General features: G+C 38.1%; 1 protein-coding gene across 1 annotated transcript in view; it reads left to right on the forward strand.

The window, feature by feature from the left end:
* The window catches only part of SORBS2 (sorbin and SH3 domain containing 2), a 143,523-nt gene that overhangs the window by 40,735 nt on the left and 76,602 nt on the right, over positions 1 to 26,186 (forward strand). Inside the window, exon 4 of the mRNA XM_054161828.1 lies at positions 21,754 to 21,803. Within this exon, the coding sequence (XP_054017803.1) occupies positions 21,794 to 21,803 (10 nt within the window). The 5' untranslated portion in view covers positions 21,754 to 21,793. The remainder of the gene's footprint in view (positions 1 to 21,753; positions 21,804 to 26,186) is intronic.

The raw sequence follows: 26,186 nt of genomic DNA on the forward strand, positions 1-26,186 counted from the left end.
CCTGGTTTAATTTATACTATTTACAGAGACTGACTTCAAAGCCCTTAGATGAAATCTCACTAGTATGAATCCATGGAATCATCTAACAGAGTTTGTTGACATTCCCACACATTTCTGTGTTTCTGCTGTATGCAGGGAGATGCATAATTTTCCTTAGCTTCAAAAAGCCATGCAGTACAAGAAGATGAGTGAGCTGTGGATTTTGTTTGTTTTAAAAACACTTGTCCAAACTCCTAGATTTGCCTTTGATTCAACAATCTTAGTAAAGAATTTGGCTAGACATTGGACATCTGCATCTTCAACCTTAATGAAAAATGTAAACAAAGAGGAAGAAAAGAGCTCTGCAGTTTAGCTGCGATGCATTTGCAGGCACTTCCCTCTTAGGCTCTGCTGCTCAGGGTATAGGCATTCTTCCCTGTGTGACAGACAAGACTGCTTTCAGCATCTAAGTTGCTGCTGCTATAATTCACTTCAGTATAGAAGTCTAACCTCTGCTGTATTCTGTAGGGAGCCTGGGTGGGCCAGTGAGCTTGAATTTTCTCAAATTCCTTAAGGGCCTATGGAAGACAAGTGTATGTGCAATGAGGATTCAGAAGCAGTGGATATTTGTTCTGAAACAGACAACATGTAAACATGGCACCATACCTGAGCTAAGAAGATGTGCTTGGGTAAAATGCAGTGTGGAGCTATGCTACTCTTAGGATAAAATTAACTTTTGTGCTGTAGTATGCTTTAGAAGCCTGGGAGTCTGCAGTGACACCAGCTTGGGGTTTCTGTGCTATGGCAATTGAATGCTACAAATACACTTAGAGAGGTAGATACACTAAACTCAGCAGTACAATTATTATATGTCTGGGTTCTTCAAGTGATGTGGATCCCCAGTCTGAAGGTTGTATCCTAGTTCTCTTGTTTCTGTATTTACATGCTTAACCTTCCTGGAAATTCTGCAGTTGGCTAGCAGGTGTTGGCACTTGCACCTACATCTCTTGTTAAAGATAATTCTGCATACTCTATCTCACCAACAGACTGCACCGTATCTCTGTTCCTAATAGTAAAGATTTAGTCAAATATTTGTTTACTTGTGTTGGCTATTATGTTTTGAATTTGGTTTTATTCAGCAAGAGTTTTTCAGTGGTCTTCTTATTTGTTTCCCCTGAATTCTCTCACAAGCTTATCCATGACATTGATCAGTTACAGAAAGCAGCACCAAAATATACATAAAAGCTCAAGCCTCCTCTCACCACATAATATTGAAAGCTGATGCACAAGAAACAGATCAGTTCTTTATTGTAAAATATTTGTTTCTCTTTTTAAAAATGAGCAATTCTTCTTGTTTTGATTTATCCCTTTTTTTTAGCAGATAGTGAAATACTGGTATGCAGAAGGAAAAGAAAAAAAGGAGAATACTGAATATACAGAATGAGCTGTGTTCATATGCTTTGTTCCCACAAATATTATATGCTGCATATGCTGCCATCATCTTGTTCTCTCAAAGGCTTGAGTTTTCTGCCATGTATATTTTATAAGTGCTGTTACTTAACCCATTGCAGACAGTAAAGGAGGGGGAGGGGTGTCTGTTTTGCAAGCACCAGGGTGCTTGCTCATCTCATGAGAAGTATACTGCTGATATTTTTTTCTTCTAATAAGAAAGAGCAGTCAACATACAGTTAAGCATCTGTAGAGCCTGGTGTTTCAATGTGTATAATGAATAATTCCTATATGCAAAAAGGAAGAGACTGGATAAAAGGGAATGTATCAATGAAATCTGGCATTTGGAATTGATCAGAGGCAGACAATATTGGATCTTAGCAAGCCATCACAGTTCAGGCTTGGGTTTTTTCACCTTATCATTGATGTTGTGAGATGAAATAAGGTGGGGGAAGGGTCTTAAGGATTTTTAATTTTTTTTAAAAAATTATTTGTTTGGTTTTTGTTCAGCTCTTCAAATGAGCCAGGGACCCTCATCTGCATCTGCTTCTTTTCCTATTACCACTTTTAATATACATTTTATAAAGGCAGAAGTGAGGCAGAACCATGCAAACCAGTAGTAAAGGATTTTGGTTTTGAGAGATTTTTTTGGGGGGCAAAAAAATACTAATAAAAGAATCTACAGAGTATTTGGTACAATTTTCCTTTATTTTGTTGTGTATCCTAAATGCTTCATTTATAAAACTGGTAGTAGTTCATTTGTTGGCAGAGCACAGCTACAAACATAAATAGCCTGCAATATGCATGCTGTCTTCCTTTAAAAACCATTTATTAGGCTGTGCCCAACGTTGAAAGTAATTGAAATTAATTACTTTTTAATGCCTAACATATTTATTATTCTGAGAGGAAGACTTTCACACCTTCTGAATTCAGAGCTGCTTTGTGGGTTGTTTTTTTTAATGCGTTTATTTTGCAAGGGATACAAACAGGTTTTCAAATTTAACACCATTTAATCCTCACCACATGGTGTACATAATATACTCTCAAATGTTAACTGCCATTCTTCTTCTTCAATTTTGTAGCTAATTTTCAAGTTTCCCCCACTCACCTCATGTAATGCTCTGACTCCAGCTTGAAATGCAAATTTAATATGGTATCAACAGGATTCTTTTGCACAAGCAACCATATTCAGTATATTAGATGTCAAAGATATAAATGAGTTTCCATTTAATGCAAACAGGGGGTGTGGGGGTGGGGGAACAGAGAGAAAAGAAGCAAAGGAAAAATAAACTTGCTGTTTCCACTGGATATTTCTATAAGTATGACCAATCAGGTATGTAGGGAAATCTGACTTTATAGGTTCCCACCTAATATGGCTGCCTGTTTGTAACCACATACCAGACAAGAAAGCTTTGGGTGCTTTTACTATATAAAGATATGTTCACGTCCAGGATTTTGACTGACATTTTTGTAAACGGAAATATTGTTTATTCTTAGAAAAGAAACAGCATCTCGTGGCTAGATATGGAAAAAATATTTGGAGAGGACATTTTTGGAATGAATTAAAGACAAGAAATGCCATGTATAAAATGCTGGTCAAAGCAGAAAGTATAAAAATATCCCTGAACTTGCTCTGTTACAAAATTACAGTTTTCCAGTCAATGCTTTTCCAGTTCCTACAGTAGCCACAGAAATTTTGGGCTGCTTCTAAGATAAGCTAACTGTGCTCAGTTAACTGTGTGCAAGAAGAAAATGTCTGTTTTCTAATATGCAAAACCAATAATGGAAATCTGCTTAACAGGAGGTTTCCTTCTTAGGCCTGAATCTAGCAGGTTTCTACAGTGGATGCTTACTTTCAGCTTGGGAATAATCCTATCCTTATACAGAAAAGCATGTGCTTTCATCTCACAGAAGACCCTGGATTTTGTTAGCATACATTAAGGACTGTGAATCAGAGCCCTAATATTTTTAAATGAGAAAGCTAAGAGTGGAAATCTACTGCAGGTCTGGTATTAGCCAGTATTTCAGCCTCAAATATTTGAATCAGAAAACTGAATTCCTCCACAATATGCACAGCATCTGTGTCTTCTAAATACACCACAGCAATATCTGTAACTGGGAATATATCAGCACAATTTTTAAGAGAAAAAGAAAGCGTCTGATGGTAGTGGTTTTTCTTTGGCTTGATTTTCTTAATTTGTCAACTTCTTGCAGATTGTCTTTCATCAGAAAATTGTTTGTGTCACATGGAACAATTTTTTCACTCTAAGCTTTTTTAATGAGGCTAAAAAATGGTAAGTAGGCAGGTTTTAGGCTGATGATTCTGTTTACCACTTTGGGAGCAAAGATCACCCTTGGCCATCTTATTCTGTGTACAAATTCCACATACTGTGCCTAGGGACTGCGAGATGCCTAACAGAGGGTGCACAAAGGCTGAGATAATACTCTGCTGCTGTGGCTTCAGATCTGGTGCAAGCTCAGTACTATGCTGTTACTGTAATATGGCATCATAATGTAACACAGCAGCATGACAGTCAAGTACAAAGCCTTGAAGCTAGTGACCTCATTTGATAACCTGTGGAAATCAAAGGTTATTTGGGGATCTTTGCAGACTTCAGATATGTTTTATAACATGTATAACAGCCTCATCTGTCTTAAGATAGCAAAGGAAATTTGCTTCAGGCCTTTCTATCATGAAGCTCTCAAGTACCCTCTTTGCCTACCTACCTTGATCTGAGGCTCCTGTGCCTTTGAAAGGAGATAATCTGCCTACAAACTGTGCTGCCTGAGCCGTGCAGGCTGCAGACGAGGCAGGAGCTCACCTCTCTGGCCAGCGTGTAAAAAGCACTGCATTGTTTAGTCGATGCTTATGGAAAATATCTGCCGAAGGCATTGTATGCCAGGAAACAAAGCCTGGAAATTGCTACAATAGTTGTCAGTTAGTTCATAATTTGTGACAAAGTCAAGTTCTGTGTCAAGTCAAATTGTGACAAAGTCAACCATAGAGTTTCTGTAGCACTTGGTATCAATATCTTTTCTGTAATTCAATATTTACTCTAGGAAGGACAGCAAATTATAAAGTAATTAGCATACATACCTCAGCATGGCTTCAAATCTTGCTGCTGGTGCCTTCTGCCCTTCCTCTACACAGATTTAATTTCTTGTTTCATAATGAAGTAAAAAATTCAAAACATACTTCCCTGATTTTTTTTCTTTTAAGTGCATACTTTTAAAATTATATGGGGCTGGGACTTTGAACTGAACATTTCTTCTTAGTACATGAAGGATGAAAAGATTTTAATGAAAGGGTTCAATGAATCTCATGAAATAATTGTTTACATACAAAAAGCTATTTGCACTTATGCAGGCTGGGGATGTTTCTGAATAGGACCCACAGTCATCTAATTAGGCACGCATGGTATTAGTGGGCATTTGTAGTACTCACAGCACTAGTCCAAGGACAAGAGATCCCTGCTGAAAATTTTCCATTAAAAAGATAATTGCATAGCACAAGGCCTTTCTGTAAAGCCTGCCTAAAATATTTCTTTCTTTTAATTAGGTGCTGAGAATCTAGATGTAAAACAAGTGAAAATAGGGGGGGAAAAAAAAAACAAGCCCAATGTTTTTCTTTCATGCATAATAGAACTAATCTTGCAGTGACTGTAAAGCTGTAAAAAAATTCAAAACGGAGGTGGTCTGCTTATAGCTTTATGATATAGAATACATAGAATACATAGAATAAACCAGGTTGGAAGAGACCTTCAAGATCATCGCGTCCAACCCATCAACCAATCCAACACCGCCCAAACAACTCTTTTGTCGTGATCTTGTAGGATTGAATGTTTGGTGTATACTGTTATATTGTTTCATAGTTTGCAAAATACAAACCTATGTCTGGTTAGTTTACAATACCAGGAGGTTCCAAATACTATTGTTCCTGAAGGTGAGGTTTCTGGGTATCTTAAGTCCTCCTCCAGCACCCCTTTGGGCTCAGCTGTGTGAAAACACGACAAAGGGTGAAAACACTGTCAGTTATGGTACGCCGTTCAACAGGAGCTGATTGGGAGACATGGATGATTTGTGTGTTAGGTGGGACACGTGCCATCTGTTTACAAAGAAATGGAAATAAAAGCAAACTACCTCAGAATAAAGATTGCTTACTCTCAAAAGAGTTTGACAACGTTTAAATTCATTCCACATCGCTGTGACGGGTAACATCAGTGTGAGTTACTCACTGGATAAATAGTTAAAGAGGAGTTTGCATGATTTCAGTCAGAATTGGAGAGCAACAAAAGGAGTGATTACTGGAGTACTTTTACCATGAAATTTAGATTGGACCTTAGAGAAGTATAGTGAATTTAAGGAAAGCCAAAGTTGTAAGACTGGTTACCTGGGGTTTTTTTGCGCTAAACATACATGAAGCTCCAAAAAGTTCAGTACAAAATTTCTGCCAAGCATGTTTTCATGCTCCCTTGCAGTATAGTTTGTTTCATATATTTAACAAATGACACTTTGCCAGAGTTCATACTGATTCTTTGTTCTCATGTTGAGAAATGTGTCCAGGTACCCTGAGGTAGAGTCCAGATGATGAATTTATTCTGACATATTTTATAAATTTGTTTGTTTGTTTTAAGAATGCCTTATCAGTGAAAAGCTCTTTAGCATGTGCTCTGCATTGTCCCTTGTGGCTACTGTGATTTAGTTCATGGCTCAGTATTACCACTTCTTTTCCCCCAGGAAGAATTTTCCAGGCTCCTCTCAAATGCCTTCTAAAAGGTCTCATCAAAAGCAGTGCAGAGAAACTGATCTTATAAAACCACTTCATGCCTTCTCTGTTATTAAACACTTCCCATGTCTGTCTGCTGGGAAACAGCTCCAAGAGCTGCAAAGATGAATCAAACATGCAATAGAGTAGCACTGCTCAGCCAGTGGAATACTATGATGCCTCTGACCTCTGAATGACTTGCTAATTTTGCATACAGTGGAAGCTCAAAACAATGAGTGCCTGTCCAGCTACGCCCAGAGTTGTTTCCTGCTGTCATACTTCAAGGAAATCTGCTCTGTGTGGGACAGCAGCTTGCAAAATGTTCTACAGCAGCCAAAGAGTAGCGGTTGAAAACAGTGCGACTTACCAGTGGTAATACCCACCCACTTTGTGTATGAGTCATGAAGGCAAATCTGTGTGAAATAACTTGCTAAACATAGTTAGCCAAGAGGCAGTTTGCTGTAATTCAGGTTTGTATTCACCTAGTTTAGCCTCCTCAAAGAAAGAAGCAAGTAATAATCTTCTCACCACTATGGGAATGAATTGCAAGCTCAAAGGCCTGTGGTGCATAACTTTTTACAAGAAAAAATGTCAAAAGTATAATTTTGGCAAAGGTAAGGACTGCTTTCCTGTGACTCTGCAACTCAAGTGTGTTAGAGTCCTTCAGATTAGTAGATACTGTGAGCCTTTTAGACATACCTACTTTCTTAAAGTCACATCAGCTCACATGTCGTACAAAAATTCTCACAGATAGGAGGTCTTGAGTACAAATCATAGATTGAGGTCAGTAGAAAGGGTGTCTCTTTGTCCTCCCATGTCTTGGAAGAAGACATGGATAAAAAAAGTGCTTTTTACTTCCACATGCGGTGATGTTTATGTAAGTGGCAACAAGCCCTATGAGGAGAGGCTGTTAGAGCTGAGGTTGCTTAGACTGGAGAAGAGGAGGCTCAGAGGAGACCTTATTGCTGTCTACAACTACCTGAAGGGAAGTTGTAGCCAGGTGGGGGCTGGTCTCTTTTCCCAGGCAACCAGCAACAGAACAAGAGGACACAGTCTCAAGCTGCACCAGGGGAAGTTTAGGTTGGATGTTAGGAAGAAGTTCTTTATAAGAAAGAGTGATTGGCCATTGGAATGGGCTGCCCAGGGAGGTGGTGGAGTCACTATCACTGAGGGTGTTTAGGAAGAGACTGGATGGGGTGCTTGGTGCCATGGTTTAGTTGATTAGATAGTGTTGGATGATAGATTGGACTTGATCTCAAAGGTCTCTTCCAACCTGGTTAATTCTATTCTATTCTAAAAGTGGAACACAAAATTAAATCAAGTAAACCACAGGACACAAATCTTTCGTAACTCAGCACAGCAACACAACCAGAAAGACCAGTCATGGTTACTTCAGTAAAATGATGTTTTTACCAGTGAAGTCCTGCTAATAATGCTTAGCTCTTCAAAAGAGTGAATTTGTATAGTAAAAGGGCAGGTGAAGTTCTTAAAATAAGCCACTGTGGTTAGATTTTCAGAGCACAGAAACTGACAAAATGCAGCAATGCAAGAACCTTGCTTGTCTATTTCAAGTCCCCGCTTGTACAACTACATTCAGTTAAAAACTGCATCTTTAGCTGTGGAGTTACATTTAGTGGAGAAAATGGAGTGATAAGTTCTGTTGCTTTGAGATAGAATGAACAAAAATTTTTTTGCCTCTGGGTCAAGCTGTGTTCATGCTGTGAAGTCGGGAAGCCACTAAAATATATTTGGTGTCATAGAAATAGTGCTTCTGTAACGTGACAAGATTAAACTAGCATAAGAAATTTGCATGGATTTGATTATTTTTTCATAAGTACAATGTATTTTGTGCTTGCAAACCATATGAAAAACTTAACTGTATAGGGGAATAAAAGGTGACAAAACTGTTTGCCGATACTGGTCATTGGAATTTCACAATGAGGTGGTACTTTGGAGACTTTTGGGTTTTTTAGAGGACACAGTCTCAAGCTCCACTAGGGGAGGTTTAGACTGGATGTTAGGAAGAAATTCTTCACAGAAAGAGTGAGTCTCCATTGGAATGGGCTGCCCAGGGAGGTGGTGGAGTCACCATCACTTGAAGTGTTTAAAAAGAGACTGGATGAGGCACTTCAGAGTCATGGTTTAATTGATTAGATGGTGTTGCGTGATAGGTTGGACTTGATGATCTATCTGGAACTTGTATTAAATCACTGAGCATGCTTCATGTGTGAAAATTTAAGACAGATGTAGTTATCACAAACTAAAATTGTGAATTATCTGAAATTATAAAACCCAAGAATCATCTTAGAGCCACTGAACAGCTTGCATCTGCTTTGTGGTGCTTCTGCAGACAAGTCCTCATAGGAAAGCATTCATAATACCACACGTACATCCTATATCTGCTTTGTGTAGGCAGACAGGTAGAACTTTTACATCATAATAGTTGTTCTGTCGCCTTCCACTTGATGTATGGTAATACAATAATATATACCATTCTCCATTTAATGTTGACAGGCCACTGCAAATTGTGATTTACCCAAGAACATTAACTGCAGCAATGTAGGTTCAGTGGATACTCATAGGTGACTTATTAATGCTTAGGAGTAGTTTCTATTTCCGTAGTCTCCTAAGGCTTTAATTGGAAGGAAAGAAATAAAAAAGGAAAAAACACCAACAAAACCAAGAACACTTGTATTATGTTTTGTGCCATAAGTGTTGAAAGAAATTCTGTAGCATGTAGTGTCTATTACACAGGGCTATTTTGTCTAAAACACTTTTTTAATAGACGTGTGGTGGTTAAGGGGTTGGATCCTAAACTAAAGATGCATCATTGAACTGCACTGGTTTATAATAGCTAAGGAAATAGCAGGAAGTATTTGCATTCTTCACTATTTCTAAGATTAGAAGAATGAGACAGGAGCTGTGAGTAGAGGACAAGCAGAAAAAAATACAGAAGTGTTAAAGAAAATTGTTCCTTTTAGTTTGTGGTAGGACTCTTTCTATTAATAATATTATCCAAATAGAATACATTGTTAAGTCTGACTCACTTTTTGCTCTGAATTCATTTAATCATTGATTTGGTACCGTTTACATGAGACTGCTGTGCTACTCTTGTGCAAAACTTTTTAAACCATTGAGTTTAAGCACAACTTCCTTACATTTTTAGCAGAAAAGTAGAGGACTTGTTGCTGCATGCTTGCACTAAGCACAAAGTGTCTCCTCAGAGGAACCTAGCATGCAGCATTTAGTTCTATATGCTTATGGAAATGAACAGATTTTATGCATGCATGGGCAGCTTTTGTCCAAGTGCAGATATGTAGAAGAGGTTTGCCTGATAGTCGCTAAAAATGGGGTACATAATAGCTGCCTTCTCCAGCCAATGAATTGTGATGGAGGATATGACCGAGGTGTATTTGTATCTTTCTTGCTCATTAACTAGCTTTTTAGTTTCAGCTAGCATCAGTACTTCTAAAATCTACTGAACTGAAGCAAATTATATAGTCTCTAAAAATGCTGGCTGGAGTGGAAGGAGGAATTGTGTTTGCCAGCCAGCACTGAGGCCAAAAGACAGTAGAATATTCAATATAAAATAGAAGTGCCAAGGGCACAAGGGAGCAGATAATCTCTCTTTAAACCTACAGTTCTGGTTCACTTAATATTCGGAAGCATTTGCTGTTTCAGAGTTTGTGCACTTCATAAAAATGCAATTGGTTTTGGATGGTATGGCCCTAATTAATAATTCACTGCTGATTATATGTAAGGTCTTCTCTTCCACTCTACTTTTCTTTGTGCTGAAGACTGTATGGAGCAGTCCTGCACTAGAGCACAGATCCGGTTTATAGGCTTCCATAGGTATCCTCAAAGGCTTCAAACATGTTTACAAAAAAGAAGCATCCATTCTTTAGCAACAGAGATGATGGTTAAGAAAAAATAAGTACAGTGTGGTTTCTTCCTTTTCCCTCAGAAAGTTTAGGTGAAGTATCAGTAACTTGCCACTCTAAATTCTTAGATCTGATTTGATGTTGGTCCTTCAAATGTTGAGTGATTGGTTTAAGAAACAAAAAGCATTATTCTCCATCCATCTGCCATACAATTCTGTCTTACTTTTTTAATGTGAAAGTTTAAATGCAAACTCCATAAATTTATTTTTGGAATTGAATTATAGTTAAGTAAAAAAAAAATCTAAATAATGTTCCTCTAAGCCACACTATTAAATATAAAAGTAATTAAAAAGGAGAAGGTGAACTTATTGGTGAGTCCCACTGTTACGATATTTTCATGCTTTAAGCCTCGAAATTTGTGACAGATGTTAAAAAACTTATGTCTCCTATATTGGGCCACCATTTGCAAAGCAATTGAAATTTACCAATTACTTCTCCAGATCTAGCCAGTACTATTCTGTCTGCAGAAACATCTGAAAATGGAAATTCTAAAGATGTTGTGCTCCACTGTGGGGACTGCTGAACTGCTGCTTCTGCTGGAAGCATCTCAGAAAGCTGCTGTGCTGAGAAATGCCAGAGCTCCCTGACACTTCTTCCTGGCATAAGTCTCATGGGTTTTCATATGGCTAAGCTGAAAGGAAGGGATGACAGGCTGCCATGACAACATTCACAGAATCACCAAGGTTGGAAGAGACCTCAAAGATCATCAAGTCCAACCCATCACCACAGACCTCATGACTAAACCATGGCACCAAGTGCTACATCCAATCCCTATTGAAGCAAATGTTGTTCCCCTCACTGATCAGTAAAGGAAGGTCTCAACCCTATTTAAAATGTCTCATTTTTATACAGTTAGGGGTGAAAGGTACAGAAAGACAACTATTTTACTCGTGTTTTTTCTCAGTCTCTGTTGATGCTGAGCCTTTTTTGCAGCTAAATTTCCATTTTTGAAGGTATTTGCAATATTTGAAAAATTACTGCATCTTGCCCCTTCAGTGCTGGGTTGAGGATTGGACTGGATGATCTTTGAGGTGTCTTCCAACCAGATTATTCTGTGATTAAACAGCCAGTGTATTAGTTAGAGTCATGGAATGTCATGTTATTTTCTGTTTCTGAACAATGCTAAACAAAATCAGTACACCACCATGTTACCTTGTATACATTCATGTGAAATATATGTGAGAAGGAGCCATGCTTCAAGTAATGCATAAGTGTGGGTTGGCATGCAGTTGAACTCAGTTGCACTCTGTGTAGTAGAGGAACTTAATGAGCAGCTAGCAGTGACTTTTAAAATGGCACACTGCAGTGCGCTGTGTGGTAGGTGACTGCAGTTATATAATACTATAATTGTGTGGGAGCTGAGAACGTCTGCTAAGTGAACTGCATTTACTGTTGCAAATTTTAAAAGTAACTAAGCCAAATACTGTGAAAACCTGCATTAAAATATTACATACACTACATTAAGCTGAGGACATCATTTTAGTAATTAAGTAAACTGAGGACTGGTTCGTGAAGGAAAGTTTCCTATCATGCTCCATTATATTCTCTATCCTCTTTTTGTTAGTCACACTGCATTTGATGAGGTTGAGTAGCTGGTATTACAGCAAGGCATGTAACTGATCTACACATTTTCATGAAACAGATACCATCTCCTGTGCTAGCACTCCAGGAATTAGTTGAGTGATGCTTACAGTGCAGAACAATGCAGCCCTGAACAGCACCTGCGGTGGTGTTAGAACTGTGGCTGCTGCAGGTACATTTAAAATAATCTGATAACTTCAAAGTAACATTTTATTTGGGACCAGTATTAAACCCATACAGTCAATTCAGGATTCCTGTTGGTGTCAGCAGTCCGGAGGATTGTACCCATGGCAAAACTTCACTAGGTGGTTTAGAAAGCAAAACAGGGAAGACATCATGAGAGTAAGGAAACAACCTGTTTATTAAAACTTCCAAACATTGAAGTGTTTGGTGGTTTTTTGTGGTTTTTTTCTGTAGAACTGCATTACTAACCTTGGTAAACTAGCTGGGGTGACCTGGTGGCACCTGTTAGTCATGAACTCATTTGTAATTTCCTTTTTTAAGATCTTGTGTCAAGTTTCTTGTGGAAAGGCAGAGGTCGTGATTCCACAATGTAGTCATTTTGTCACATTGAAAATTGTGGTCACCCAGGGCTTAGCAAGGTTTGGACTTGGTGGGCGGAGTACAGTCATGAACTTTAACAGAACTTTGTTAGGAATGTGACTCTTAACACCTGTAAAAAAAACTGCTGAAAAATCTGTGCATTGCTGAAAAATCTGTTTGAAAGTGTTCAGTAGAGATTTGGCAAAATCAGAATATCTGAAAATTCATTCCCATCACACATGAATTGAAAATTAGAATTGAGTGCATAAATGCTTTCAAGTGCCAGGGATGCTAGAGGGAATGAGTGGGACCATTCATGTGGTTGCTACTGCAATGAATACTAGAGCAAGCTGAAAATACGGTGATGGTGTTTGCTGGTTTTCAGATCTACTAGAGACCACTCTTTGCAGAGGAAAAGTCAGCCTGGCTTGAAGACTGAGGGAATAAAAGCAGCAGATTGTGACAAAATGCCTCTGGTAGGGGAAGGGGAGTTTGGTTTGGAGAGTTGTGCCAGGAAAAGTGGGATTTAAGTCAGATGAAGGTACGACTGACTAGGAAGGACTCTGAGGCTGAGAGCTGCAAGATCACTGCAGCTACCTAAGTTCTTTAGCTGAAAAGGCAGAGGTTTGTCTAGTGACTAGAAAAATGTCCCTGTGGTGACAGATAGAGACTCCAGATTTCTCCCTTCCTTTCTGAAGGAAAGCAAATCTAGACAGTGACAAAAGAACTAATTACATTAACACTGAGAAGGATATGGGTAGGAAATGCCAATTAAAGTTGCCTTTGTTGCTTCCATTTGTTCCCTCCATGCAGATGCAGTTATTTCAATAGTTTTATAGCTGTTTGTTTGTGCAAATCTGTGGCCTTATCCAGACCACAAGTTGGATCATCTCATGCGATGCAGAAGTAGGTTTGGGAGAGTGGAAGACTTAAGTCTTCATCTTGGTTTGTGCTCCTGCTGGTTTGTTCCCAGTGGTAGTGGCTGTTGTGCATTGTTGTGGAAGAGTATGGAAAACTCCCACCTGTGCAGGCAGCCCATATTACACTTCACAGTGCTGTACAGGCACCCAGCTGCCTCTCAGGTGGTTCCTGACTTTGTTCCACATTGGCTGCATGCCTGGAACAAACCTCTGATCTGTTAAAGTGCTAAACATGCATGCCCACAGCTGCAAACGAGGGGTGAGTTTGATTAGCACTGTTAATATTCAAAGTATCCTGACCAATTCAGTTACCCAAACTTAACGAAATCTTCATCATCAGTCTACTTATTATTTTAGTGAGGGAGCAGTGGCTTTCTGACCCAGTGTTAGTTTGTTTGACCTGCATAACTGTTACAATGGTCAATTTTTAAGGCAAACCTTGAGGGAAAACTAACAGCCGTAAATAAGGTTCAAGGCTGCATGCTGGATAATGGTCAAACATGGCATAGCACCTTACCCAAAGAATGTATTTTTTTTTCTGTACACAAGTAAATTAATTCTGCTGTGGTTTTTGTTTGTTGGTTTGGGGGTTTTGTTGTTGTTGTTTTTACACCATAACAATTCTTTAGTTATTATTTATTAAAAGCTACATATATGTGTAGATTGCAGGTGAAAGACACAGGCATGTGGGCATGTACATGCACAGGCACTTTGTTTTCCCTGAGCACATTTTTTCAGTAAGAAATGCTGAGGGTTATTCTAGGTTCAAAAAAAAGACTTATAAGTATTCCTTAGAGACAAATCTTTCTAATTTTGCAGAATGAGTCTAGTCAGTGAAGTTCTGAGCCAAATGTAAATTCCATTTAGATGCTCTTGTGGTTATTCTGAATACATGGTGTGGCTCATAGAATTATCTATTATTCAACCTGCTGTTATTATACAATCAGAATTGGGAAGATACAATCTTCTGTGTTGGTATAGGATGATCTTGTCTCTGCTCTTCACTGTCTGAGTGATTTCTTTCTCATTTAAGTGCAGAAAGTATAACAGGAGTGAGAGTAGCATATCAGTGCTTTATCCCCACACTGGAAAATCAGATATTGGACTATTATGTTCAGACAGGGGCATATGAAAGCATGAACTGAGCAAGGGATAACGGAATAGCATGATCAATGATTAGCATACTTAACCAAAGGAGTAAGAATATATTATCTGTATTTCCTGGACAAAACTGAGAGGGAAAAATAAGTCCTCTGATTACTAAAGTTAAATCTGGTAATTGTAAAATTAGCCTTTTACAGAAATGAATGCTACTTGCAGGCAGAAAATACAGCCTTTATACATTCTAATAGATAACAGTTGTATGGTTATATGGATAACAATTTCTGTAGTAGAGGCCATGTACTCTATGGGTAGTGGTTAGATGAATTCTTGTCTATGGAAATGTAACAATAATTATCTTGGAAAATACCAGGTTTTAAATAATTATTTGTGGCAGCATTGGAGCAGTTTTGTGGTTGTAGAATTTTGCAGTGTTTTTTATCTTAGCAGCTGCAGTGTATCCTGTGACACAAAACAATGAGTAGGTATAGTTAATGAAACTTCAGATGCTGTATTTGATCAACATTTTAAAAAAAAAAATTCTTTCTATAATTTAGTTGGTTTCATTGTTATTCTTTTGACTGGTATTGCATATATCTGGACCTCATGTTCTCTGGTTAAGCAGCCTCTCTTGGTTTGACTGAACTTTTGACGTGTCCTCACTTAACATTGTTTGCTATAGTATTTTGTACTGTACCGTATTGTATGTGGCATCGCAGTACACAAGGACTTCAAATCAAGGACCAGCATGGCATTGCTCTATAAGGCATGCAGAGACAGATCTAAATTAGTCTCTGTTCCCAAGAATTTATAATATAAAATTAAAAAGTAACAGGTGAATGCCACAACTGAAAAGGAATCAATTGTTATGAATATCCTTTGTTTGCCTGATCTTTTTTGCTTTGTGGGTCATTGGACAGTTCTGAGATGAGACCTTTTCTCATGAGTGTTCTTCAGCAACAGAATTTAGTAACAAGGGCCTGAAGTCTCTCTCCTGTATGGGCAGATTCCACATCCCTTTTGATGCCTGATTTTTCACTTTTATTTTTAAAGGTTTTGTTGTGGTTTTTTTCAATGTCCTCAAGTTTTCCTGATTTCCTGCTTCATGATCAGGACCAAGAATGTTAGAACAGTCTACCTTTAGAACTGAAATTGCAAGATGGAAATCTCTGGAATATATTTAAATAAAATGCATTGACAATTTAGTATAAGTTCAAGGTGAAATAGCAGGAAAGAGTAGAACATGGAAAATAACTGTTTGGTTTTTTTTTTTTCCTTCATGTTCTCAAATGTGTTTTGAGTTGCTTTGTAGATTAATGCTTGCCTTTGAGTCATTTCTCAGCCCCTTAAATATCAGGCAGTATCATTCAGGTTTTTGTGTGCTTGCTTCTTCTCTTTCCATCTGTTTCTGTCAAATACTGACATTTTTTCACAGTTTAGAAAAGAAAAGATCAGAACTCAGTCTTTAAAAATTAACCATGGCTATAGAACTTTTGAAATTCCCTTATCAGCTACAGATAACTGGTGTTAATGGCTCTTAATTCCATGAGTTTACCTGTGTTACAAATTACAATGGTTAGTAGTGCTTTCTTTGGCTATTTATATTAGTAAGAATTGTAGCTTTTTTGCTTTATATAACATTGAGGCATGTTGGACTTCATTAGATATAAAACCAGGTGATAATACAGTGCATGTACTAGTGTTGTAAACAGTACAAGTTGCATTATTTTGATGTGTGGTTCCTTCAACAGCAGAACTGAAGAAACCATATGTCTGTTCAGGTCAACATGGAGTAAATCTGCTTCAGCTTTTGCTTCACAGCCATGCTTCTTAATCTGAACTAAAATCTTCTGATCATTCCCTATTTTATTGCTCTTTGTGGGTTCTTTATGTCATTGTGGGTTCACAGGAGTAGGTCTTCATAAACACCAATAAATCTAAGATGGACCCAAGGAAAGTGCTTGATATTGCTTCACTACTGAGAGGTACCTGTTCTGCAGATCCAGAGTAGAGCTGATAGGAAGTCAAGCTCCTCTGTAGATGTTCTAGGAATGTTTAGATCTTCTGGAAAAATCAAAATCAGAGGAAAAATTTTAAAGAATGTCTCAAAGACTGACTTCAAGGTGAATTCTGGGTACCAATTGTATTTTCTAAAAGATAGATGCTTCTTCATGGTTGGCACTTCTTAATCAGGCTTCTTTTCTGTCACTAGTTGCTACATTTCCAGAGTGATCTAGATTGCTACATAGTTCCTTGTTCCATTAGGGAGAAAAGTAGGCAGGCTGTGTCTACTGGCGTACTAAGCTAGGGGTCATAATGAATACTCTCTTCTGGGTTCCAAATACTGACATCTCTTCCCTAGCATCTGTGCCTGATCAGAAGTGCCATGCTACCCACCAAAGTGAAGTAATGTGTAAATGAACACCAATGGTATCTCTCTTCTGTATGGGCTTTGGCTACCTGATATGGGGTCTTTTGTGTGCCTGTGACATCTAAGCCTTCCTGATAGGGAAGACGCAGAAGGACTGAGAAGATGTATGTGTTTTAGGCACTCTTGTCTTGAATCTTGAACTTTTTGTGTCTGTGGACACTAATGTACTGCTTTAGTGACATGCCCTGATACAGTAATCTGAAATAATTTCCAGACTAGAGAATGAGTTAATTTGAACATACAGTCCCTGTAAAACAATGTTGAAAGAAGAAGACAAAAGCAGGGAACAAAATAACCACTATTAACAGCTATAGAAATGCACAATTTTGTATTATAGAAGCCAGTAGAGAAAAGGGTAAGGAATGTGAATTACAGTCAGCAGTGAATAGGACTTTTAAAAAATTATATTTAAACAAAAATAACAGGGGAAAAATAATATAAGCATGACTGGAATTATTAATAAAATTTCCTCTAGTGATAAAGCTTTATGGAGATCCAGAATAGAAAATAAGTAGTCTGTTCTCCTCCTTTCTTTTGCAGTGAAATTCATGTTGTCAGCTTGAACAGCTTTGTTGGTATACTTTTCCAGTTGAATTTTAGGAAAATAATATTGAATTGTCTGAGAGGTGTTTTGAGATGACAGCAAGTAAAAACTAAGTGAACGTTTGACTCAAGTTTGTTTTTCAGTACACATCTAATCAAAAGAATATCTAGTAAAAATCATGCAACGTCAGGAGAAATTTGAAGCTTCAAGGTGTTTGTCTAGAGACTTTTAAGTTGCTACCAATTTAAATGGAAGTCTTAGAACATTTTCTACTGAAACTGTATGCAATATGAAAGACTGCTGCATTTAACATTAAGGTGTTCTCACAATCCTGCAAGCCAAATTCAAAGTAGAAATTACAGAAACCATGAAGGCCCTTGTGTGTCTGTGTTTTGTTCTTTGGTTGTCTATCTGAAAACACTTTAATTACAACTGGGGTATTCATCTGCTGATAAGGTGAGGCAGTGTCATGTGGGGAAAAAATATTTATGCTTATGTTTAGCAATAAGCATAGAAATAGGTCTGTGGGACTTATAGAACAGAATAGAATTAACCAGGTTGGAAAAGACCTTTGAGATCATTAAGTCCAACCTATCATCCAACACTATCTAATCAACTAAACCATGGCACCAAGTGCCTCATCCAGTCTCTTCCTAAACACCTCTAGTGATGGTGACTCCGCCACCTCCCTGGGCAGCCCATTCCAATAGACAATCACTCTTTCTGTGAAAAACTTCTTCCTAACATCCAGCTGAAACTTCCCCTGGTGCAGCTTGAGACTGTGTGCTCTTGTTCTGTTGCTGGCTGCCTGGGAGAAGAGACCAGCCCTGACCTGTCTACAACCTCCCTTCAGGTAGTTGTAGAGAGCAATAAGGTCTCCTCTGAGCCTCCTCCTCTCCAGGCTAAGCAACCCCAGCTCCCTCAGCCTGTCCTCATAGGGCTTGTGTTCCAAACCCCTCACCAGTTACCATGAGCTTGGATGCCCTTGATCTCATGCTCCTATATGGCATTTAGGAATTTTCAATATGTTAAGTTATTAATAAAGCTATAATGATTTCAGGAGTTTCTATGTGTGCTTTAAAAAGAATAATCCAGAATTTTAGATGGAAAGGCTATTCTAATGAAAATTCTAACTTTTGATAGGTGGTTCTCTATTCATAGGTAGTTATAGTATATAGTTGTTAATCTGTTTCACTTAATTCTTTGAATGAGGTGCAAGCATCTAACTATTCAGTTAGGCTTTGATTCACAAAGGACCTACTTAGTTGATGTTTGGTTGGATGTTAGGACTCTTGCCTTACATCTATCTGTAGGTGCTCCTACGTCTGATCGATGATGGAATTAAATGTCTAACATTAAAAACATATGCCTTGCATTCATGAACAAACTGAGGGTGGGGAAACCTTACTTGACTTCTCACTAACCCTTTTTATAGATCCATATAAATGTGGAACAGAAGGGGTGACAGAATGGCTTCCTGCAGCACCCCACACTTCAGAACTTACAGAGAACGGAAGAAACGATCACAGCTAGCTATCAGGGTCTCCTGGAGAAAATAGAGCAGGTGTCAATGAGATTCCCGCAAGTCTTTACAGCAGCCTCTCTCAATCCAAGTATTGCTGATCTGAGGTAATCTTTGTAGTGTTATATAATACATACATATACACAATAATATATTATGTCTTTAGTGAAACTGTATTCAACCTGACAGCCATTTTTGTGCATTAGAGCATCTGATCATTTCCTGCACTGTTACCTCTGTCAGATGAAGCCAACTATAGAAGAATGCCAGGAAGGTTAATCTTGCATCTCCCTCTGCAAAAGTTAGCCATGCTACCGTGGTTAAACTTAAGTGTTCTTAAGCTGCTAAGATCAGGTGGGAGCTTAGTAGCAAACCTGCCTGATCTAGGTAACTGAGCAGCAGTTTCTGACTTTGCAACCTCATGCATCTGCACACTTTTATTGGAACTCACAGTGCAGTAGTGCTTTGTGTCTACACAATGATTATGGGCATTCCTTCCAATGCAGCGTTAGCTATCTAAGAGAGGATCATTGATCATCATTTTTGGCAGTGAAGAGTGTCTGATGCTTCCAGTGGAACATTTATCTCACCTCTGTCAGGGGCTGTTACTGCTGCTTACAGACCCGTTCACAAAAAAAACCAATTTTCAGTAGACAATGAAGAACAGAAGGACAAAGCATGAAAGCCCTTCTCTTCCCCCTTCTGACACCTGCAACTTTCTTGAAGTAAGGATCTTTAAAGATCTTGAAAGGATCTTAAAGATCTTATAACAATGCTGAGTAAAATGTTTTCAGATATTAAGTTCATTTCATTCATTTGGAGCCTACTGCAAGCATCATTAAGTATTTTAATGCTACTTTAGCTTCTTAGAAGCAGAGAATTCCAGGTAATTTTCATGTTAAGTGTTTGAGTGCAGCTAATATTGCCTTACTTACGTGCATACTTTTCAGGTATGCAAGACTAATTTGCTCTTCAGCAAAATGAGATTAATGTGGAAACGTTAGTGATTTGTATACAATCCCTCTCTGAGTGTCAACACTGCAGTTTAAGCTGTTCAGACAGAAAATCCCTTAGGAGGACATAGCTGTAGTGCTAAAATTGAGTGTTGTCTGTTAAAGCTGGCAGAAGACTTAAGCATGCTTTACGTAATTATACCAAAGCCACCTGCTGGAAATCATTTTGGCTCTGCAATGTTCTAAGATTTCTGTACTTGTTGGGTCTGAAAATAAAATATCATGTTGCATTTTGTAGCTTGCTTGCAGTACCATCAGTGAGTCAGTTTCAAGCTTAAAGAAGGCTTGAAAATGGTTTCTCCTCTAGCTGCCTGAAAACACTGTAGGAATTAAAGGCTTTTAAGCATATTCTGTAACTGTTCTAGAAATCCACAATTTCAGTCAATTTATATTAAAAAAAAAAAAAATAGAATTTACCTTATTTTTAAAAGCTCTTTTAGAAATAGAGTTAGTTTGCTGATAGCTGTAGCATAAAAAGAATGTAATTAAACTTTATTTACTCCTACATATCTATGTCCATAGCTCTCAAGAAGTTTAACCAACTTTCTTTTTTTTTTTCCTATTTTTTTTTTCTTTTTTTGTGACAAAACTGAATAGTAACAGAGTCCAGATAGTTTCTGAAAACCAGTAATTTTTTTAAGCAGTGGAGAATCTGGCCTCTTTGTGAATACAAGAGAATATGGCAATATGTGTATTATTAAGTAAGGGTTCCTGCTGAGTTGAGCTGCAATCCTGTTTCAATATTTTGCTTACTTGTATTAATTAGTATCTTAAGTCTCTCTTGATAAAAAGGGTCCTTCATGCATGCCTTCTAACTTACTCCAACATAGGGCAGTTTATACTTTTAATTTAATTTTTGAAGCTATGTTACATTAAAAATTCTGATTTTCCCCTTTGTTTTTCTCCTGAACTTGATGCAGGAACAGTGCAACGCGAGAATGACTTTTTTTTTTTTAGCTCAGTGTTTTGGTGTCTAGTGTGTCTGCCTGCTCAGCAGAATTAAGGTGGGCAGCATATATGTAATGGTACAACTGACATTGGCCAGTATTCAGAATGCCATTAGAAACCTTTTCTGCATTTATCTGTTTATCAGCCTGAATAGAAGTGGTATTAAAGCTTTTGATCCTAAGATAAGGCTATGACATAAACTGGTAGTAGATGGAAATTGTCTGTCTTGTGACATACCATCAGTGGTTTAAAATTTTCTACACCTGTAGTTTGGTTTGGTGGAGTGTTGCTATTTGTTTGTAAATACTGTATAAAGTTGGGATACCTAAATAAAGAGATTCAATGTCTGCATGCATTTTATGTTGGGGTTTTTTGTGCAAATTACTACCTTTATAAAGCACATTGATGTATAGTGATTTAATTCCGTACCTATTGACTCCATTGGGAGTTTTGAAATTAATTCCTGTAGATGCCACGGCACATTCTTTGTATGTAGCAATACAGTGAGCAACCTTAAAAGTGTCAGTGTTGTCTGTAGAGACACATTATACCACTGGATGAAAACAACCACCTCTGCTACTTACAAACCATTGAGAAAGACATGGTAACTGCTTAAAAAATACTTGGAGATACCTACTCTTTCTGTCTTTCAGATTGCACAGAGGAGTAGATAAAGCTTGTGAACAGCCTTTAAAAATATTTCCTCATTCCTGTATGGGAGAAATTTTCATTTCGTACTTTCAAGATTAAAAATCAATCAATAGGGATTTTTTATAATGGAGAAAATGTTTACAACAGAGATACTCAACGCTCGAAAATAGAGTAGCTTATAATGGAAGCAACAGCTCATCTTTAACTTTGGAAGGACAGGCAGTACTGATTTAATTAAAGCTGTGTTAAAATAGGACAGCCATTTGTATCACAGTGATTCTCCACCCCTGTGAGAAGCCTTGCTGCCATTTTGTACCACACATTCCTGTCTTGTGCAAATTAATAGATCATTTTATTTCCCGCAGGCAATCTGAAGACTTTTATAGCAAATCCTCCACTGTCAAAATGAACACAGGTATGCTGCTTCTGTGAGATTTTTGTTTACTCTTGTGTGTTGTTTAGCAAGCAGTGACACAAATTTCTTTTCATTTTCGTGAACAAATGGTGTTTTAGTTGATGCTGAACTCAAATTAAGCAAGATATTTTAACAGTGCGTGTGCTTATGTGTGTTTATATCCCATATATAGAATTTCCATACGTGGTTTTCTGTGTATGGATGTATATGGTTATGTGAAATATTACATGCACGTTTAGCTTTCTGTGCTTAAGTTGTTAAGTATCAGATTTGCTATGTGTGTGTTTTATGTAAAAGTATGTAGTGTGAGGACATAACAGTTATGGAAAAGTGGTGTCAAAGCATTACATTTTGCTAAGTAAATGCACATACTTTTAAAATGCAATGTTTTCCTTCTCTATTGTCATTAAGTGAAGGGGCATATAGCTACTACCCTGTGTTATTAGTTGTGACGGCCCAATCAGATGAGGATAATTATTTTGTACTTATAGGGATTTGTGTTTTCTCTCATGGTGTTGTGATATCAACTAAATGAAGCGCTCTGTAGGAAGTTTTCTTCGTGACCTGTGACAAGGTACTAATACTCGCTCCTGAATCATTGATGGTGCTGCTAGTTTTGCTGGAGGTAGGAATAGGCCTCTCAAGAGCAGACTGGTGAAATCCGGACCTCACTTATGTCAGCTGTAAATTTTCAGTTGTAGTCAACGTTTTTTATGCCTGGTCTGCAAATTACCTGTGGCATGAGACACTTTCATCCTCTCCAAACCAATTGGTTTTATCACTGACCATATTGCGGCACCATGACAACTGACTCGACAACTTGAAACAAGCAGTATGTGTTATGTGGGCCCTGAGAACCTGATTCACATTTGAAGCCAGTTCGTGTGTTTTGGCAGCATGCTCTAAATTGAAGGCATTAGGTGGGGTTTTTTTTACCATTATCTAGACCACTGTATTAATCGGACTTCCTGGCTTCCTGTTATCCCAGACAGTTACTAGAACTCAGTAAGACCAGGTTCTTGGACAGAGCTTTTTAATACAAAGTTCAATGGCTCACTTTAAGCCAGGAGAATCATACATTAATCAGGAGAAATTAAATTTCTCTGTTAAGTTTATGGTTGGGTTTTTTTCCCCAAAGTTGTGGTCGTTCTTACTTATTTTACAGGCACAATGCAGGGTGGTCTGTTTTTTTCTTTTGTGGAACTACTATTTGAAATTTCTCCTATGCTTTTGCATTTTTAGTGAAGACTTCTTTCCTAAACATGTCAGACTGTATAATTAAGATAGTACTGAAATACTGCTTGCCTCATAGAACTGCAATTTCTGAGTAGCTGAAGTAACTCAGCTAATCACACATTTCACTATGATTACATTGTGCGTTGCAAACATACGAGTTTTATAGCTTCTACTCTGAAAAATGTGGATAGAATGGTAAACTGCCAGTTTGTGCCACTGCATCTCTGAAGTATGACTTTGTTCTATGTTGCACTGAAATGTTTCATATAAGCTAGAAATTCTTAAGAGAAATAGATGTAAGATTTAAGTAACCTATTAGGCTGAATGACTTCTGGGGATTGGGCGTCTTCTGATTGCACAGGAGCCTTGAAAACAGACCTGATCACACCTGAAATCCTTTCCAGTTACCCAAGGTAATCACAATTGTAAGCTTCAACTTTAATTTACTCTGCACTTCCACAGTGAAAACATTTTTTCACCTTGTGTATGCTTGATAGTAACACGTTACCAGCTGCACTAAAAGAAGATACGGGTAAAATATGTGTTATTTTTTATCAGTTTTTGTGCTGCAGATTATTTCCTGACTATAAAAAATAATTTAAAGAAAAAATGCAAACACTAAAATAGCAAACCAGCACTTTACTACAGAAGAGTGACTGAGGTGGAGGCTGTTCTGTATGGTCATCTTCTGGTCTAGTGTTTTGTTGGGCTTTTTTACACTGTTGCCTTTGAACATAAAATGAGTCCTGCAGGGTGGGTTTTTCACTTTTTATAACAGGAATTTGCACGTGACACAATGGTAGAATCTCAGATACAATTGATTTGCCACTAGTTTGTTTTTAAAATAGGCTTGTCATTAATTACTTCTACAGATAAATGAACACTCTAATTCAATGCCAGTAACTGCTGAAGTGGCAAAGCTAGCAATATGTAGCTTTGAAAACATAAAGTGAGTCTGCTGCTTAGAGCTGGCTCCCCTAATCCAGTGTTCCCTGTGGCTGCAGACTTGGCAGTCTGTCTCAACAAACCCTGTGGAAGATATTTTTGTCTACAGAGAAAATGTTTTGAAGAGCTTTGGTTTTCAATACCCTACCATATATGGGAGGGATTTTTTAGCATTCAATGTTAATTATATACCACATGTTAGCAAGGATTATTCGACAGCACAAGGCAAGAAAACATGTTAGCAGAAGCAAATAAGTAGACCTATGATATAAGGGGAGGGTTTCAGAAGTACAAAGGTACTTTGGCTCGTGGTTCCTTCTGGTGTTGAAATGCTGTCATAATTTAAAAACAGTCTTAATAGAATGTGGGCCTTTTTAAACCCAGACTAAGCAATCATCAACAAAGTAGTGTTATAAACTATATACAGGGGTTTTCATCAACAAGTCTTCAAGTAATTTACAAACCTGATGAACATCATGAACTTGATGAGACACTTTGAGAAACTAAGTCAGTGGAAAACCTGAGCTGTACTTGAAGCTCACATCAGATTAAAACACAGGATGAATGTGCTTACTGTTGATACTACACATGTGCATGCATAGCTGATATGAGGGGAGCGGTAATTCTCTTGAGGAATAATGAATTAATATATGTTACTATGCGAAAACAGATTCTTAGTGTCCATCTGCAAATATTTTGGCTGAGTTTGAGACAGACAATTCTTGATAAATCCATCTTATTTTAAAATTACTAAACAAGTGAACTGTTTGCATTAGATGAAACACATAAAGAGCAGCCAAGAGTGAAAAAGTATGTAATTCTGGAAGACTGAAACTATTTTGTTTGTTAAAATTGTTAAAGTCATCACATGGACTAATCTCTTACATTTTGTCTGGGAGACAAGAATAGAAATTCTTTGGTCCCAGCAGAGTTCTTAAATAGATTGATTTAGTGATCTAAAAGTGGCTTCCCAAATTAGGTGGGGTTGAGTGTTTCAGGCATTCTACCAAAAAAAAAAAAAAAGGAAAAAACCCTTTTAAAATCATTATTTGTTGTAATTTAGCAGCATTACAGAACCAAATAATAGTGTATTGGCCTGTGTAGTCAGTGTTGGGTTATGTGATAAAGGCTCGTCTGAACAACCACAAAGGAGTGCAGAGAAACACTGTCAGGAGAGCAAGCCCAAATAGTAGCCTGCCCTACTAGACTACTCCCAGGTCCATCACGGAAGCCATCAAAGGCCCATCTCCACAAGCCCAGATGGGCAGTAGGGCAGGCAGGAACCCAAATTAAGGGATTGAGGGAGGCATAAGGGACTCACTGAACTGTTTGAGCAGCCTGGGGCACAGGTGTGGTATGATCAATGTCTGAGCCCAGTTGCCACCTTGTACAAGTATGCATATATATCCTCACTGGTGGACTCTCATCCTGATAAGCTAGAGAGGGGAGGGAGATGAGACCTTTGTGCTGTCTGTGTTTGTGTGAGCACCCTGAGTGTCTGTGATACACGTGGCTAGCCGTGTATGTATGTGGTATATACATGTCTGCTCTTGTTCATGTGTCTGCTGGCAACACATCTTCAGACTCCCTACTGGTAGGATCTGACAACATGGAGAGGCAGCTGCTTCATCTGTCTTGGTTTGACCCCCATGCTCTCTGTTTGGCTCAAAAAGTCAGAATGCAGACAGGGAGAAGAATCCCTGGTCTGAAGACTCCTAACCTGAATTCCCTGTGCAGACAAAGGGGAAAATTAGACTGTTCACTAGTAGAGTGGGCAGAATAATGATTAGCAAGCATTTTGTTGGGGAGCCTTTTTTCTTTTGTTTGAGCAGTAAGAGCTGATAAAAATGTTTCCGCCCCCTGGCTGCTCTCTCTCTCACTTCTTCACAAGAGGTTACCATCCTTTCACCTTTGGTTTATGCTAATGCTTCCACTGACTCTTTGAAACAACCTTTTAAAAATAAAAAACAAACACCCCATGTTGCTAAAAGAAAGCAGTGTGTTTTGAATGGGATCTATTCTGCTCTGGAGCAGGACCTGACCACTAGATTATTTGTAAAACAGAGATACAGCTCAGTGTTGCGATCTTTATTGTGGATCTAGGGAGAAAGGGTTAAAGTACTTACTTGTGGAGAGAAGCAGAATTAAGGGAGGGAGAGAGAAGAAAGTGAGGACAGGTGAGGAATGGAGAAAGGCTGAAGA

The sequence above is a fragment of the Dryobates pubescens genome, chromosome 1, assembly GCF_014839835.1.
Source record: "Dryobates pubescens isolate bDryPub1 chromosome 1, bDryPub1.pri, whole genome shotgun sequence".
Taxonomy (NCBI): Eukaryota; Metazoa; Chordata; class Aves; order Piciformes; family Picidae; genus Dryobates; species Dryobates pubescens.